Genomic DNA, 18,976 nt, shown 5'->3' on the forward strand with positions numbered 1-18,976 from the left:
CATCGGGTCGAAACGTAAATCATAAGCTTGGGTGTACGGAACAATATCTTAGCTGGTATCTGATGTTAAGTTGTGGAGAAGCTGAGGCAAGACTGATGACGATGGTGTGCTTTCCGCTGCAATTTCGTCCAGGGCTGTGGATTTCTACCCTCCTTCTTTGCTCCTTGGTTGTGTATGTTAGGAGCAGCCCTCGGCAAAATTGCCTTGGTAGCGGTAAGTTCTTTGGTGGCATCTGCAATGGTTATATGATATGTGACAATGATGACAAATGAATGATGTCGCAGGATGTTGCAAGATGCCAGAGTGTACCAGCTTTCGACATTTGTCTTTCTCAACTTTATCGGCTGCACACAAACACGGATGAATAGAGAAATAAGCATAAACTTACGCGCATGGGATAGAAATATTGAAAATAACAGCAAGATAATAACACAGAATTGAACTGGACGCGACTTCAACACAACATTTCTGAAGCATAATTGGCAACTACAAAACACACAAAAAAGGAGAACAGCACAGCAAACATACATTTTGTTGGCGTACGAACATACATAATAGATGCCAACAATATTATTGTTGGTATCTTCTATATAAAACGCAACCTTAGGAACCGACTACAGTACTTACAAACATTGCTTTTGGTTAGTTCCATCACATTTCACACTTTTATTCGTAATGGACCTAGCTTTGGTTCCGTCATTTAGTTATGTACCCTTGTGTTTGTCAGTTCGCCTTGATATCATTGTAATTACTTTTGTAGCAATGCGGTTTTTTTCTTTCATGTTTGAATAGTAATCTGATGATTTTGATGTTTGTCTTTTTTGTCCAGTGACATGTATTGTATTTGGTTTTGTCGTGAAATAACCATGAAAACTAAATTCAATTCAATTCGATTAGATACGAAACAAAGGAATGATTAAGTAATGGTGAGCAGAAATGAAGAAGAGTAATTGTATGTATATCATACCAAGGAGGTTCAAGAGAATGGAGTCACAACTGTCTTATTTCCTTTGCTAGATGTTCGATGCCGCCGCTCAAAAATATTTGAAGCATGTGGCAAACTGGATCTGCCGCTCAGATAGGAAGACAATTGACTCGTGTCTCATTGCATAGTCACCAGCCACTTTCTAAAAAAGATATGTCTTTGTGATGGTAATTACTTTTCGCTATCCCTTCTTATAAAAGGCAGGTGGTACAGACACGAGGATGTGCGAATGGAAATTGCGCAAAATATGCTGAAATTAAGATGAAAATTACTCGACTGGGCATACCCGGGCAGTAATATGATATATCTATCAATAAAGAATTATATTTGAAGATTATTCCATGTTAGTTTTATTTGTCGGACGGAAAAGTGATAAAACCGGCTTTCCAGGATGGTACAGCTCTAATTTACAATTTTGCACAAATTTCTGCACGGGATTGACTTTTGTTTTGTAAACATGCTTTATCATCTATCATCAAAGGCACAAATGCACGTGTGAAATTCTTTTGTACATCAATAGAAATCTGACAACTGTTTGAATAATTACAGACAGTTGGAACTCCAACTCTTAAACCTCCTTGATCATACACACACGCATACATGGGTGTATACACACACACAATTTGTATATATATATATATATATATATATATATATATATATATATATATATGTATATATATAATTAATGTATACTGATCTTTTTATACGTTGTATTTATATACACAACTAACCTCAAACACATTGTATCAATTCTTTCCTTGGACGTATTACAAAAACAAATCTATCAATCTCTCTCCATAAGTAGGACCTATGCATGTGGAGTGAATTTGTATGTTGATATCAACGCCTATATTCAGCCAATCACAAGCCATGTACTGTATGCTCTATACTCCCTTTCTTCAATATTACTCCCGATTAAGGTTGTACGGAACCATACTTGTACGGGGGTGGCACACCTCTATTCTCACCGGCTGCCTCGTGTTACGCGGAAGGGACTGAGGTCACCATCGGGTGTAGCGGAAAGTTGTATGGCTTTCCGAATGTAACCTGTATTCATTGGTACTGGGACATGCATCCAGCAGCGCCAACGTGTGAAGGTAGGCAAAGTAATCACTGTTTTGTCCAAATGATACTATTAACATCCAGTCAAATGATACAAAATACATCAATTCTCTTTGGTATTACTGTTCAATCATAAGGGAATATTCTTTTAAAGATAACTATACATTTTCATGTTTCAATATGAAAAATTAAATGGCGACAGCACAGCAATGACGGAAGGAAAAAAAGTGGAAGTATATTATATCTAAAATAAATCCCACCCCTAACTAATCTCACTACCCTTCCCAACCAATACAATATACTACTTTACTATACTTTACTATGATACTATGCTATACACTCCCCCCCTCCAAAAAAAAAAAAGAAAGAAAGAAAGAAAAGAAATGAAGGAAAACCCCACTCCGCCCACTCATAATAACCCATCCTTTCCTTACCACTCTACCCATTACGCAAAGTACCATCATAATTATTTTCCACTTTTTTAACCACGGGATCGCGCGCGTGCACACACACACACACACACACACACAAACTTTTTTGTTTATTTTTTTTGGAATTTCATGCAATATCAGGTCCATGTTAACAAAGAAATTAATATAAGGAGCTGTATTCTCTCTTGTAGAACGAGACAAACAACAACAACAACAACAAAGTCACATACGTGTTTCCGTTACACAGTAAAGAACAAAGAAGAAAGGTAGCAAAGGGGGAGGGTTGAGTCGGATAGAAAGAGTGAAAGAGTGAATTCAAAAAGAACGGTAAAGCAATTTCTCAGGGCCTTATGAATTAGGTAGGCATGATAATATCCCTCAAAGTTGTTACGTATAGGGTGCTCGCTATATGCAGAAATAAAAACCCGACGTCACATTTTCACAGAATCCTTCTGCACCTCGCCAAGTCCTCCCGATCATGGATCCGAACTATACCCAATGGATGAATACGTGCTATACGACACTGCCATCTTTTCCTGTGACAACGGCTACAGTTTGGTCGGATCCACAGAGGTGGGCTGCACCGGTACTGGCGAGTGGGTGCCGACCATACCGAAGTGCAAAGGTATTATACGTCACGTGATTTAAATCTTACGACATCTTTATGTTTTAGCCATCATTCCGTCGACGTTTTAGTTTCATCTGCTGAACGGAAGTACTCATTTCCTACCGTAATAATTTTGTCCTGGGTGAGAAATGATGACGTTTTAGGAGTTCGGATACTTATCAATGATAATTAACCCTTCATACTCTTGAGATTGATTAAGTACCACGCATGCGCAGTTGTGCCGTGAAGAAGCATCATTCAAGCACTGCGAACCGTACCTTTCATTTCGAACCCATTGTCTGCTCAGAAAAAAACCAGTGGTACCAAAACGACAAAAACATTTCTTGGTCATGTAGATTGTCACTTGTGGCCACACAGCATCAAAATAACATGAAAAATTTGTACAGGCCTGACAGCGTCAAAGACATAAATGTTTCAAAGAGCTTTACAATTCAAGATGTATGGATTATTAAGAAATTTACAAAGAATTAACACGCATGTATAAGTCAATTAGATAACTCGTGATTTGCGTAATCAGCGATATTGTATGCAGTCTAGTCAATATTTTGCAGAACACTGCATCGTTCATGTGGTTGCCAATGGAAACACCTCATCTGTATACGGCACGTCGAAGTCTGAAGGGCAAGGCATAGAAGTGACGTGTGACGAAGGGTACAGCCTGACTGGTCCTCGTGACGTCATATGTAATAACGGGATTTGGGAGCCGTTCATTGGCCAATGTCTGAGTGAGTGGGCCTATAAAAACAGAGTTCGTTGCCGTTGATACTCTCAGGACCACCACTCTTAAATCTTATTTACATTGTTTAGAAATGTGTTGCCGAGGGTCTGAAAGTGATAATCCCATCGATGACCTCAAACGTGTGAAAGAGTTTCAAAAGTGTTTTCTCTGTACCCACTGCAAAAAACAACAACGAAACAAAAAAACACACACCAATAATAATAATGATAATAATAATAATAATAATAATAATAATAATAATAATAATAAAGATAAAAAAATAATAATAATGATAATAATAATAATAATGATAACAATATAATAATACACGTGTAATAATGATAATAATAATGTCGTCATATCACACAATCCGTCATGTACAATGACAAATCCCATGACAAACAAGGCTGGATCAATAGACAATCGAATCGCAGTACTGTTTGATCTACTAAGGTGTTTTTCATTACTTGCTTTCATTTTCTTTTTCGAAGGGATTGCTATACTGTTTTTAGAGGTTTTTTTTTTTTTTATTCTGGAGAGTTCGTTAATCAGACAACGAATAAGTTTCGTTATTACGAAGGTTCGTCACTACGCACCTTCTTTTCTTTTTTCTGATTAACGAACGCTAAGAATAACAAATCTTATTTCATTTACGGATCAACGAACCTTCGGAACAACACCGCAAATGCTCAAATACATCTTGGTATAGTGAATTTGTGTGTTTCGGAATGACGAACCTTGGGAATAACGAACCTTATTTTATTTTCGGATTGACGAACAACTGGAAATGAACATCACCAGCTTTCCGTTTTGTGTACACCAGGTCATTGCCCCCATCCGACGGTGCCCAACTCGAATTTTGCTGAAGCCGATACCAACCTGACCGTGCCACATGGAGAGTACGTGGTGGTTGAGTGTGAGTTTGGTTACTCTCCTGGTTCAGGGGCCAATTTACCTGTGCCACTGACATGTAATGACGGCTTGTGGGACCCAGAAATGACTTGCTCAGGTATTGTCGTCTGTTGACAATGTCTCTCCTATCTGACATTTATATCGGACACTACGGCTGAAACTAAAGGGTGAACGAAGGCGTGAACAAGCTAACGAATGGATACAATAGCTAAAGCATCCTGCATGAGCGTTCACACTTTTGAACTGTATAGATCAGAGGTTCACATATTGTCACGCCCTTGTATCAAGCTATGTTATTCTCACACGAATTTGTATTAGATGTAAATTTCATCTTCGTGACCATGTCAAAAGCCAAAAGGCTATACATTGTACTTAAAAGTATGTCACATAACTTTATCGAGTATCGCTCTGGTTTGTTCACGCCATGGAAAGAATAGGCCCTAAATAATATGTCCTGTCAGGTGTGAGTATAAACAAAGGCATATGAAAGGGCATAAATTGGTTAACACCGGAAAAAACAATAGTTTGACTTTGCTTGGTTCAGCAGTCACGTTTGAAGCATGTGCCAAACAGGATCTGCCACGCAGATAGGAAGACAATTGACTCGTGTCTCATTGCATAATCTATTATGCAACACACGTGTCATGCACTATCTTACCTATGTTGTATCGTAATTTTCAGTAATCATGATAATGACGTAGATTTACGTCCTGCACTGGCTATAATAAAGAGTTAACTCCATTCTAATGAGTTAACTCCATTCTTGAACATTTGAGATATTAGCGATATTGTACCTGCTACATCAAAGAAAATAACAAGGAAATAACAGGACACTCACGATCACAATTTTAAGAATATTCCTTATTATACAAAAAGTGAGGTATAATTGGAAATATTCTATATTCTGATATTGGTTTATCTGGTGATAGACTTACCTAAAACTGTTTAAGAATGACGCTTAACCCGTCTTTTATAATCAAACACTTCATATCTCACACTAATATCGCACGCAGTTTTGTGCGATACCTCAGAGGAATGCCCTATAATGAGTGAGGGTGTGTGCTAAATAGTTCTGAGTTTGATTTTTGTATATAAGTTTAAATGTACAAGCTTTTTTTTTTAAATTTTGTTATCGCATTATTTGCAATCTTATTGTATTTGAAGAGGATGATGTGTTTTTCCCGAGCGGGCCCTTCAGTCACTGAATCAAGATTTGTATGTTTACTTTCTGTTTGTTTTGTTTTTAATCATGAACATTCAAGAATCCGAAGAGTGCTCTTCGGTGCCCGAAGTACTCGGGGGTGGTACTCCTAGTTTCGCACCGGATGCGACCTGCTACCCACTCTTCGCTGAGGTGGAAATCGGCTGCAGTGGAGTGCTGTTCGGCTCGTCGAGTGCTTTCTACAACGGTTCCTGGTCTTACGGCAGGACCTCATCCTCGCCTACTTGTGAAGGTGGCGTATAAAATTTCTTTGACTCCAGACAAAATTCAACATTTAGACCTTCACGAAAACAGTGTCACTGACCGCAGCTAACAACCCATTAAAGAGGTTTCTAACATGTTTTAGCATAAATCGACATAACGTTCGGATTGCAATTGACGTGTTAATCTAATCGGGATCACCTTCTGATATGTGTGAAGTAATCAGAAGGTAATTTTTTTTTTGCGTAATTCCGGTTTTTGTCGGAGGTAATCATTTTCGGTACTCAGGATGGTTGAAAAAAAAAAGATTCTAATTAGTTGCATCATCGTTTACTCTTTGTCACACTAGCAAGTCAAATACGGATTTGTCAATGGTCATTTTCTTCTTCATTGTTCATGTTGTTTTGCATATACTGGTAAAAAAAGATCATGGTTACGTTTCATGCAGAGAAGACAAAGGATGTGCACCTCTTAAAACCGTCTTATACAACGGCACATTCCACGATATTGTGTCAGTTCTTCTATTGACTTATTAACGTATCATATTTGATTACAAAAAGAACACATAAGCAATCTCTAAAAGTATTATAAAGGTAGAATTCATTAAAGTCGATGACCACTTGCCAAACGTTTGCAAACCTTTCAGCGAGCAGTTGCCTACATTCACCATCATTTTTGCTGTTATTCCCTAAAAGTTCTCTAAACGTTCGCAAAGCACTCTCCGACCGATCATCAAATGGTTTGCGAGTCGGTCAGCAACCAGCAGTCGCCAATCAAAAAATTGAGAGTTCGTCCGCTGATTGGTTGTCGATGATCTTCAGAAAGTTTTGGTCGCAGTTTTCGTGTATGCCATGTTTGACCAGGTCCGTAGATAACCCTAAACGCTGACAGATATTCATGTAGAGCACTATACCAGAAATAAAAACCTAATGTTATATTCTTTACAGAATCCTTCTGCGCGTCACCAAGTCCTCCCGATAACGGATCCGAATTGTACCCAAGGGATGAATACGTGCTATACGACACTGCCAGCTTTTCCTGTGACAACGGCTATAGTTTGATCGGATCCACAGAGGTGGGCTGCACCGGTACTGGCGAGTGGGTGCCGACCATACCGAAGTGCAAAGGTACTGTCACGTGATTTCAATCTTACGACATCTTGTGTTTTTAGCCATAATTCCGTCGACGTCTTTGGTTTCATCTGCTGGCTGAAAGTACCCATTCCTTAACGTGATAATTTCGTCCAAGCTGGGAAAGAATAAAGAGATTTTCAGAGTTTGTATTGACCGACGATGATCAACCTTTCATTCTTATACACTTGCATTAGGAGCACAAAATACCGGGCACAGTCGCGATTGTGATGCTATGGTAAAAGGTCATTCCTGCACCATGAACTTTACCGTGTGTTTCGGACCCATTATTTCTTACATCAAAAAGACACTGGCATACCAAAACGACAAAGCATCTAGGTCACGTAGATTACCACTCATGTTGTGGCAAAGCGCCACGATGATTAATCTTAAAAAAAAAAATCTTACAAAGCCCATTGACATGATTGAAAAAAAAATGTTTCAAAGCGTTTTAGAATTCGAGATATAGATTATTGAGAAATGGACAATAAAAAGTAACGCCGGTAATAAGACGAGAACAATGACATGCATTCAAGTCAACTATTCAATTCAATTCAATTCATTTATTTTCATTCTTCTTCTTTTTTCTTTTTCAACAAAAACATAACACAAGATAAATCAGGTTTTACATCATAAACAAAGAACATTTGTCTTAATTAATAAATGGTATCAATAAACATAGGAGCGCATACTGGCAAAAAAAAAATATAATACAAAGTCATGCTTCAGTTGAAAAAAAAAAAAGAAAGAAAGAATAGAGAGGTCCACTAAAAAGCAAAGCTTGTAGATTGTGAACCACTCATAAAACCTATAAATTACTTATTTACAAACACTTGTGACGAATATAATATACGACAGGACGGGACAAAACACAAGAAACGCAACAACATGACACAACTTGCCAGAATAGATGAAAAGTATGGAAGGAAAGAAAGAAGAAAATATAGAATGAGAGAATACCTACACGCTGAATAAGGGAAATGGAACAGAGGATGGTAGAGAATGTGCTTCATAGAGTTGGTGCTGCATGCAGCTGAGCAAGGATTGTAATGGCTACTTCTTTACGTAATAATAAATTCAGTGTTTGAATGATTGGTGGGTGGATGATGAACTCTGAGGTTAACAAAAACTATAGTTGTTAATGGAAAAAAAAAACATGTCAGGGAGGATTTAATAAAAAAAATTTCAACTTGCGCTTAAAAGAATACAAAGATGGGGAATTTTTTATTTCACAGCTCAGTGAGTTCCAAAATCTAGGACCAGTGTATATAAATGTATTCTGAGCCAATAAAGTTCTCAGGAGGGGTAAATGAAACTCATTAGATTGTCTAGTGGGATAATCATGAAAAGACTGGTTTCGTGGGAACATTGAATTAAAAATACTGGGAAGTGCATTTACATTGTAATTAAAGATAAACTGACCAAGTTGAAAAAAATACAAATCTTTAATTTTCAAAATCTCATGTTTAATAAATAATGACTCTGTATGGGAACGTGGCGGGACGCCACAAATAATACGAATAACCTTTTTTTGTAACAAAAGTAATTTATCTAGTAAGTTTTGATGGGCACTACCCCACGCTAGGAGTCCGTAATTAAGATAAGGTAAAATTAGAGAAAAATACAACGTCAACAAAGAGGACAATGGAATATGAAACTTGAGTCTATTGATAATACCAATATTGCGTGAAATTATTGTACTAATGTTAGTAATATGCGGCCTCCACGAAAGTTTATCATCCACTGTGATACCAAGGAATTTTATATGAGGAACTCGTTCTAACAAAGTGTTATCAAGAACAATACCTGTGTCTAAATCTTCCAAAGAATTACTAAAAAACATATACTTAGTTTTCTGAAGATTAAGAGATAATTTATTAGCTCTTATCCACTGAGTTACTTTTTTCAATTCGGAATTAACTATGCGTACAAGAGTATCTGGATTTTGGTGAGAAAAGAAAATATTTGAATCATCAGCAAAAAGTATAAATGAGAGTATGTCAGATGATCTACAAAAGTCATTGATATAAATGATAAAAAGTAAAGGTCCTAATAAACTACCCTGTGGGACGCCACATTTAATGAATTCTAAACTCGAGCTGTACTCGTTCAGAGATACATATTGTTTTCGGTTTTGTAGGTAACTCCTGAACCACTCCAAGGCCTTCCCGCGTATTCCATAATGAGACAGTTTATAAAGTAATATTTCATGATTAATTGTATCGAAGGCCTTGGAGAAGTCCAGGAAGATACCAATAAGATGAGAATGATTATCAATAGTGTGCGCAGCGTGGTCAATAAACTTTAAAAGAGCATGAATGGTGCTATGTTTCTGACGGAACCCAAATTGAGAATTTGTAAAAACATTATGCAAATTCAAAAAATTAATTGTTCGTGTAAATATCAATTTTTCCAATATTTTAGATAAAGATGAAAGCAAAGAAATAGGTCTATAATTACATATATCAGAATCATCTCCTTTTTTAAATAAAGGGAAAACCTTAGCTATTTTCATAAAATCAGGAAAAACACCACTTGATAAGGATTTATTGAAAATATATGAAAGTGGGTCAGCAATTGAAGATATAATCCCCTTTAGAATAAAATTACTGATATCGTCATCACCGGCACTTCGCTTGTTATTCATTGCGGTAACAATATCTATTATTTCATATTTTGTTGTTGGAACAAAAAAAATAGAACTGGAATTGGATTGACCTATAAATTCAGAAAAATGTATATTTGACTGCGGTATTTTTTCTGCCAAATTCTCTCCAATCATTGAAAAATAAGAGTTAAAAATATTGACTATATCATTAGGATCTTCAAAAACTTTATTATCATGTCTTATTTTTATAATTTCTGATTTCTTTTTTGATATATTCATAGCCTGCTTCAACACCTTCCATGTATTTTTCATATCATGTTTATATTTTTCTAACTGAATCATATAATATTTTCTCTTTTCCAACCGTATAATCTTCGTTAAAATATTTTTATACGAAGTGTATTTATATTTTAACTTCTCAGTTTTTTTCATTTTGAATTTATAATATAACCTATTTTTCCTATTTATTGAACGAAGAAGAGATTTTGTAATCCATGGTAATTTGGGGGACGTTTTATAATTAACTGACTTTTCTTTTAATCTGGGAATATATTCATCTAAATGTCTATTAACTATCCCTGAAAAATTCTCAAACGATACATTTATATCATCATTATCATAAACACTAGACCAATCAGCCCTGTCTAGGTTAGCACCAAGACTAGCCAAATTTTCTGGTGTAGCTCTACGTCTGGATGAAAAAGAATGAAACTTATCAACACAATGTTTAAGGTCAAAACATGCTATAATGGGGAAATGATCAGTAATATCAGATAAAATTATGGAAGAATTTAAAATCTGCACGGAATTAGTATAAATATTATCAAGGAGGGTGGCGGAATGATTTATAACACGAGTTGGCTTCGAAATTAATGGCAAAAAAGAAGCTGACAAAAACATTTCAAGAAATTCTTGAGATGTATTATCATCATTCTTAACCAAATCAATGTTAAAATCACCCATTATGAAAATATCTTTATTAATAAAATGGGTTTTTTTTAATAAGTTTGATATACAATCCAGAAAATCTTTAGGACTTGAACTTGGGGGTCTATAAACAATACCAATCATGATATTTTTACTTTGCGGAATGATTATTTCCACAAACAGGGACTCTAAAGTATCATTCATGATATTGAATTCATCACAAACACCATATTCAAATTTTTGAGATAAATATAACGCAACTCCACCACCCGTCCTGTTCCCTCTGTTATTAACAATAAAATCATAACCATTTAATGCATACGGCAAATTATCATCAGATGATAACCATGTTTCAGATAAGCCTATCACTGAAATTTGATGTTTATTTTGGTTATCTAATAATATCTGTAATTCATCAAAATGTTTATTAATACTCCTTATATTCAGATGTAACATAGAAAAAGTGCATTGTGAAAAACTCTTTGTAAAATCTTTGAATTGATCAACAGTGACATACTTAGAAGGAGTTGGAGTTAAGTCATGTTCAAAATCAAAAGCATTATATAAATCTTTTGAAGATGCGTTAACATTGTTGGCAATAAAATTATAAAAAAAAAAACAGACGAATGTAACTTAGTACGACTTAATTCCGAAGGGAAGCGTCTAAACAAATCATAGAGTTCATCATCATCAAGGGAATCAAATGCTGCATTGAGTCGATTAGCCATAAGGAGAGTCATAAAGTATATGAAGGCATGTCAACTGACGAGTTTGTAAAGGAATGAAATATAATGGCACAAGGGAAGCACTAACAGCTCCGGGTTCACGGATAGAACAGCGAGTAGGCAAATTCACATGGAGATAGATTTCTGGCAACATAAACAAAAACATAAAATACATAAACAGCATAGGAAAAGAACATAAATTACATAAACAATATAGGTAGAAAGCGTACACACAATCAGTCAAAGTCTGTAGGAGAACTTTGACTGGACCAGTACAAAGCATGTAAACGGACATAGAAATAGCTCCCGAATTTGAGCAGATTTGCTGTTTGTAGGAAATAGTTATGAATATTGTCTAAAAAAATTATTGATTTGTAGGATGAAAAAAAAAATATCTGTAAATTCATTCTGTATATCTCACCCTCGCTCCCGATTCCACCCCTCCCGGTGTTCAACGCACTGATTGCATGTGTACAAAAACTACAGTTTAATTTGTAATGATTGACAAGATGGGAAAAATAGTGGAATTAAACGCACTCGCGTGTAAAAGGAGCAAAAAATAATCAAACAAACAGAGTGTTTTGATGAGGAGGGTGAAGAAAGCGAAGGTGGGACAGACAAGTATTTCATAGGCATGTGTTGAAAAAATCAGCAAGAAAAATGCTAAGGTTGTTTAAGCACACATACAATTCAGTTTTTACTGGGTGGTTAAATTTTCGTGCAACCAAGGCAGGCTAGCGACCGTCAAGTTACACCCGGCATTGACTTACAGAATAAGAGAGAAAACAAATGCGTCGTGTTACATGACAGGCAGAAAAATGAGGGGGGGGGGGGGAAATGTGAAAACAGTCCACGTGCATTGTTACAAAACAAGGAGGAGTATAATATACACAGGGATATACACGGGGGTATACAGGACTGGTCGGATCAGAATGTAGATTGAAATTGTAGCTAATCTGAAGGACTGGTAAGTAGCTGAGGTGACTGCCCTCGATTGAACATTGGACATTGTGAAAAAGAATACCACTGAAAATATTATGAGTATAACGACAAGTTGAATTCAAATTGAGATACACATGTACCTATCAACGGCGTAAATCCATACTGAGGAGTGGGGGGGGGGGGATGATCGGCGATAGTCACCATCACCACGATTATAACAAGCCCTTAACCGAACCGGCGCAGCCTTGAGGGGGACGGGGGGTGAGAGAAGCTTGGTAACCCCCCCCCCACACACACACACACACACTTTACAGGGATCGGATGTCTCACTCTTTTGCATGAAATATAAAGTGGGAGGAGAGTGATATATTTCTGACAAACTGTTACAAGCGAGCTTGAAAATTGTGACATTTAACAGTCCCAAAACTGTCGTTAGTGACTGTATTTTGTCCGCTTTGGAAATTAAGGGGGGGGGGGGCACCAGGTGAAACTGCTGGCAATTACTACTGACAGCAACATCAAGAGAATGGCATAACAATTAAATGCGAGCGAGCGAAGCGAGCGAGCTTGAAAATTTTGACATTTTACAGTAAAAAAAAAAACTGCCGTTTTGGGCTGTATGTTTTTCGCTTTGGAAATTAAGGGGGGCGCACAGGGCGCAACTGCTGGCAGTTCGAACTGGCAGCAACATCAGGAGAATGGCATAACGATTAAATGCGAGCGAGCGAAGCGAGTGAGCTTGAAAATTTTGACATTTTACAGTCCCAAAACTGCCGTTTGTAGCTTTATTTCTAGCTTTGGAAATTAAGGGGGAGCACCGGGCGAAAACTGGTGGCAATTACTGGCAGCAACATCATGAGAATGGCATAATGATTAAATGCGAGTGTGCGAAGCGAGCGAGTTTGAAAATTTTGACATCTTACAGTCCCCAAAACTGCCATTTGTAGCTATATTTTTCGCTTTGGAAATTAAAGGGGACGCACCGGGCACAACTGCTGTCAATCACTGGCAGCAACATCAGGAGAATGCCATAGCGATTAAATGCGAGCAAGCGGAGCAAGCGAGCCTTAAAATTTTGACATTTTGCAATCCCAGACAATGTCGTTTGTAGCTGCATTTTTTCGCTTTGGAAATTAAGGGGAGGCACACCGGGCGAAAACTGCTGGCAATTACTGGCAGCAACATCAGGAGAATGGCATAATGATTGAGCGAGTGAGCGGAGCGAGCGAGCTTCAAAATTTTTGACTTATTACAGTCCCAAAACTGCCGTTTGTAGCTTTATTTTTAGCTTTGGAAATTAAGGGGGGGGGGGGCACCGGGTGAAACTGCTGGCAATTACTGACAGCAACATCAAGAGAATGGCATAACAATAAAATGCGAGCGAGCGAAGCGAGCGAGCTTGAAAATTTTGGCATTTTACAGTAAAAAACTGCCGTTTTGGGCTGTATTTTTTCGCTTTGGAAATTAAGGGGGCGCACAGGGCGCAACTGCTGGCAGTTCGTACTGGCAGCAACATCAGGAGAATGGCATAACGATTAAATGCGAGCGAGCGAAGCGAGTGAGCTTGAAAATTTTGACATTTTACAGTCCCCCAAACTGTCGTTTGTGGCTGTATTTTGTCGCTTTGGAAATTAAGGGGGAGCACCGGGCGAAAACTGCTGGCAATTACTGGCAGCAACATCAGGAGAATGGCATAATGATTAAATGCGAGCGAGCGAAGCGAGCGAGCTTCCAAATTTTGACTTATTACAGTCCCAAAACTGCCGTTTGTAGCTATATTTTTCGCTTTGGAAATTAAGGGGGGGGGGAGCACCGGGCGAAAACTGCTGGCAATAACTGGCAGCAACATCAGGAGAATGGCATAATGATTAAATGCGAGTGAGTGAAGCGAGCTTCAAAATTTTGACATCTTACAGTCCCAAAACTGCCGTTTGTAGCTATGTTTTTCGCTGTGGCGATTAAGGGGGGAGCACCGGGCGAAAACTGCTGGCAGTTACTGGCAGCAACATCATGAGAATGGCATAATGATTAAATGCGAGTGTGCGAAGCGAGCGAGCTTGAAAATTTTGACATCTTACAGTCCCCAAAACTGCCATTTGTAGCTATATTTTTCGCTTTGGAAATTAAAGGGGACGCACCGGGCACAACTGCTGTCAATCACTGGCAGCAACATCAGGAGAATGCCATAGCGATTAAATGCGAGCGAGCGGAGCAAGCGAGCCTTAAAATTTTGACATTTTACAGTCCCAAAACTGCCGTTTGTAGCTTTATTTTTAGCTTTGGAAATTAAGGGGGAGCACCGGGCGAAAACTGCTGGCAATTTATGGCAGCAACATCATGAGAATGGCATAATGATTAAATGCGAGTGTGCGAAGCGAGCGAGCTTGAACAATTTTGACATCTTACAGTCCCCCAAACTGCCATTTGTAGCTATATTTTTTGCTTTGGAGATTGGCGGGGGGGGGGGGGGGGCACCGGGCGCAACTGCTGTCAATCACTGGTAGCAACATCAGGGGAATGGCTTATACCTGCGCTTAAATGCCAGCGAGCGGAGCGAGCGAGCTTTAAAATTTTGACATTTTACACCCCAAAAACTGCCGTTTTTAGCTATATTTTTGCGATTTGGTTTGTCCCACTTTTATGGGGGAACCACCCCCCCCCCCCATCGACGCCTCTGCATATGAGGGACCTTTTGTTAAGTGAAAGATATGCTGCACACTCTTTGACAAATTAGGGAAATATACGTCAATCTCAACAGTGTACTTATCGAAAGGGATCCAGTATAGCGGAGCTTTTGCATGTTTATGATTGCAATTCAACGATTTGGTGCATAGTTCTGGCGGTATTTGGACAATAATTCCATTAAGAAAGTTCGAAATTTGTCCTCATCTCGGAAATTGCTTGGGGGATAAATGATTTGCCTGCCTAAACACTTTCGTAGGGGCGGGGCAAATGCCCTTTGCCCCCCCCCCCCCCGAGATATTTTCGACGCCCCTGATCTTCCCTGGGTATACCCATAGATGTATCTTGACTGAATTATCAGTCACTGTCGTTCCTCATGAATGATTCAGGAAATGGAGGGGGTTGAATTATGGCAATATAGTTTTGTTATTGTTTGTTTGTTTGTTTTCGTACATATTTTGCAGATGGTCCCAAGTTACTCTCGTCTTAGCATGTTTACATGTAGGCCTACACTATTTGACGTTGTCAACGTCTGAGCCATACCTTATAAGTGTATGTCCATGTCCGCGAGCGAGCGAAGCGAGCGAGCGCTTGAGAAAATTATGCATTCGATTTCTTACAAGATAGAATACTGTTCAGCTCTGTTACCTGTCTGAAGGCCGGCGTACAAACGTCATGCAATATGCCAAAATTGATACAATCACATTTCTGCTTCCTCCATTTTTTTCCTTCAAAATTTATGGGGGAGGGGGGGGGGGATGATTGTACAGGCCATCCCCCCCTCCTCCATTTCAGGGGGGGGGGGGATATATCCCCCCATCCCCCCCGGGATTTACGCCCATGGTACCTATATATCATTAAATGTGTCTTATATTATGTGAATACCAATACGTGAGTGGAACAGGTTCACGTTAATTTGCTGACATTACGCATGACGGACAACACTGCTGAAATGAGTAAACATGAACGTGCTACAATGATGATAATGATAACCCTCGCAGGGGTGACGGGGTAACAGCTGTATGCGAACTGAATGCCAGACTTACAAAAGGTGATAAGAAACAACAACAACAGATCATTCCATAGTCTCAGGAAAAGCGTTATTCGTACATTATTGGATGCATAAATAAATAAACCGGTTTATTGTTCGGAAAAAGATGTACTGTATGTCCCACCTCCGCTCCCGATTCAACCGTCCTGGGGTTAAACGTACCGATTGCATGTATAACTTGTATTATTTGACAAAGTGGGGAAAAACAATCGAATACTAGGCGCTCACTTATGAAAAAAGAGCAAAAAAACAAGAGCAAAAAACAATCAAACAAACAAAAGCCAAAGTGTTTGATGAGGAGCGTGAAGAGGGTGGAGGTGATGGGACAGACAATAATTATTTCATAGGCATGAGTTGTTCAGTCAACATGTGAAACGCTGAGACTGTTTAAACACACATACAATACAGCTCTTAAAAGACAGGGGAAATGAACTTGCGAACAACTAGAACAGACAAACGACATTCTCGGCCAAGTTTTACAAGGCAATGTCTTACAAAAGAATAGAAAAAACGTGAAAACAGTTCACGCGTCATGTTATATAACAAGTAGAAAAATGTGAATACAGTTCATGCGCAGAGCGCAATGTTACATAACAGGGAGGGGTATACAGGACGGATCAAAATGAAGATTGAACTTAGTTGATCTGGTTATAAAGGTAAGTGGCTGAGGTGACTGTCCTCAATTGGGGGGGGGGGTGTAAGGAATGAGTAAAAAGAGGATACACATAATGACCCTCTGGTTTTATCATAGCTCTGGTTGAAACTGGATTATACACATGATTAAAAAATCCATGGGCATTTTGAAAACGAATACCTCTGAAAACATTGTAAGTATTGGGATGACGATAAGTTGAATCCAAATTGGGGTACATTATAATCCAATGTACATAGAATATTAATAGCAAAGTCTTGCAACGTGTGAATACCAGTGCACGAATGAAACAGATTTAAGTTAATTTGCTGACATAACGCATGTCGGACCACTGCTGAAATGAGTGAACATGTCCGTACTCTACTGATGACCCTCGCAGGGGCAGACAGGGCAACAGCTGTATGCGAGCTGATTTTATAATACTTACAAAAGGTGACACGGAACAAAAACAACAACAGATCATTCGAAAGTCTCAGGGGAAGCGTCAAATACCTTTGGATGCATGAATAAACCGGCCTATTGTTCGGAAAAGGATGTACTGTATATCCTGCACCTCCGCTCCCGATTCAATCGTCCCGGAGTTAAACGCACTGATTGCATGTGTAACTTATTGTTTGGCAAGGTGTGGAAAAACAGTGGACTTCTAAGCACTCACGTATATAAAAAAAAAAGGGAGAGAAGAAGAATAAAAGTGTTCGATGAGGAGGGGGAAAAGGGCGGAGGTGGGATAGACAAATATTTCTCAGGCATGTGATGAAAAATCAGCATGTAAAACGCCAAGGCTGTTTAAACACTCATACAATTCAGCTTTTAAAAGAGAGGGTAATTGAACTTGCGAACAACCAGAGCAGACAAACGACCTTCTCGGCCAAGTTTTGCCGGGTTTTGTCTAGCAAAGGAAGGGAAAAAATGTGCATGAAAACAGTTCACGCGTCATGTTACACAACAAGTAGAAAAAATGTGAAAACAATTCAGACGCAAAGCACAATGTTACATAACAGGGAGGGGTATACACGATGGATCAAAATGGAGATTGAAGTTCGCTGATCTGGCTATAAGGTAAGTGGTTGAGATGACTGCCCTCATATAATGTGGGGTGTAAGGGATGAACAAAGAGAGCGTACACGTAATGACCCTCTGGTCTTATTCTAGTTTGGGTTGAAATAAGTACTATATGATAAAAAAAAAAAAAATTAATGGCATTGTGGAAACAAATACAACTGAAAACATTATGAGTATTTGGAAAATTAAAAGTTGAATCAAATTGGGGGTACACATGTACATCCATAAAATAGACGAGTCTTATAGTGTGTGAATACCCGTGGGGGAGTGGAATGGGTTTCAAAAAAAAACACCTTGACCTTCAATGGAAGGGTACAGACCCTGAAAAGCTGTACAAAGAATGAGTGTTATTTGGATTCCATAACGTCTTGACAAGAGTATGTTTAACACATTATGAGTAATAGGGCAAACGAAACGATCTAAGGAATACACACAGGTGGATATCAGTGAAGAGTGTATGGACAAGTTTTATGCACTCTGTAAGCAATTTGGGACAAGAAAAAGAAATGCTGTACATCAAATACATGACTTTAGTTTCCGTTTTGGGGGAAAATTCACAACAGGAGTAATCGTACTAGCCCGAAATTCAACTAGCATGAAATTGAACCTTTCAAGGACAGTTGATATACAGTACATACATTTCTATTTAATCATTTGCTAAACACGTTGGGTAAGAAGCCAGTTGGCAGTTGATTCGAAATGAGTATAAAATGATAATGGGTCATTAGAGCAAAATTCAGGGTTTTTTTTTTTAATACTTCAGATTTAAAAAAAAAGCAAACATACACTACTCGGTATTTGTTTGCATGGGGTAATTATAACTCTGAGCATAAGGATTTCAGACAAAATACGACATTGGAGGAGTGTGACGGATATGCTACGTATCACATCAGTGACTTTAGTGACAGTTTTGGAGTGAAACTTTGAACAACAATTTATTGAATTCTTAATACAGTCGATTTTGTAACTGACAGCAATAGCATTTAATGCTAATACGAGATGATTCAGTGTAAACAAAAGGTGGCTTTTCATTGT

At 38.3% G+C, this 18,976-nt stretch overlaps 1 protein-coding gene across 1 annotated transcript; it reads left to right on the forward strand.

The window, feature by feature from the left end:
- Positions 1-2,979: 2,979 nt before the first annotated feature.
- On the forward strand, positions 2,980-7,303 carry LOC140227879 (zona pellucida sperm-binding protein 3 receptor-like). The gene is made up of 4 exons (XM_072308265.1): positions 2,980-3,106; positions 4,651-4,836; positions 6,002-6,193; positions 7,110-7,303. The coding sequence occupies exons 1-4, from the start codon at positions 2,980-2,982 to the stop codon at positions 7,301-7,303; spliced, it is 699 nt and encodes a 232-aa protein (XP_072164366.1).
- Positions 7,304-18,976: the final 11,673 nt, after the last annotated feature.

Source organism: Diadema setosum, chromosome 4, assembly GCF_964275005.1.
Source record: "Diadema setosum chromosome 4, eeDiaSeto1, whole genome shotgun sequence".
Taxonomy (NCBI): Eukaryota; Metazoa; Echinodermata; class Echinoidea; order Diadematoida; family Diadematidae; genus Diadema; species Diadema setosum.

Excerpts from the sequence above, each read along its gene's own strand:
- LOC140227879 (XM_072308265.1), top strand. The coding sequence starts at position 2,980 with ATGGATGAATACGTGCTATACGACACTGCCATCTTTTCCTGTGACAAC. Across the intron at positions 4,837-6,001 it reads CCCAGAAATGACTTGCTCAG|AATCCGAAGAGTGCTCTTCG; the intron begins GTATTGTCGTCT and ends TGAACATTCAAG. Across the intron at positions 6,194-7,109 it reads ATCCTCGCCTACTTGTGAAG|AATCCTTCTGCGCGTCACCA; the intron begins GTGGCGTATAAA and ends TATTCTTTACAG.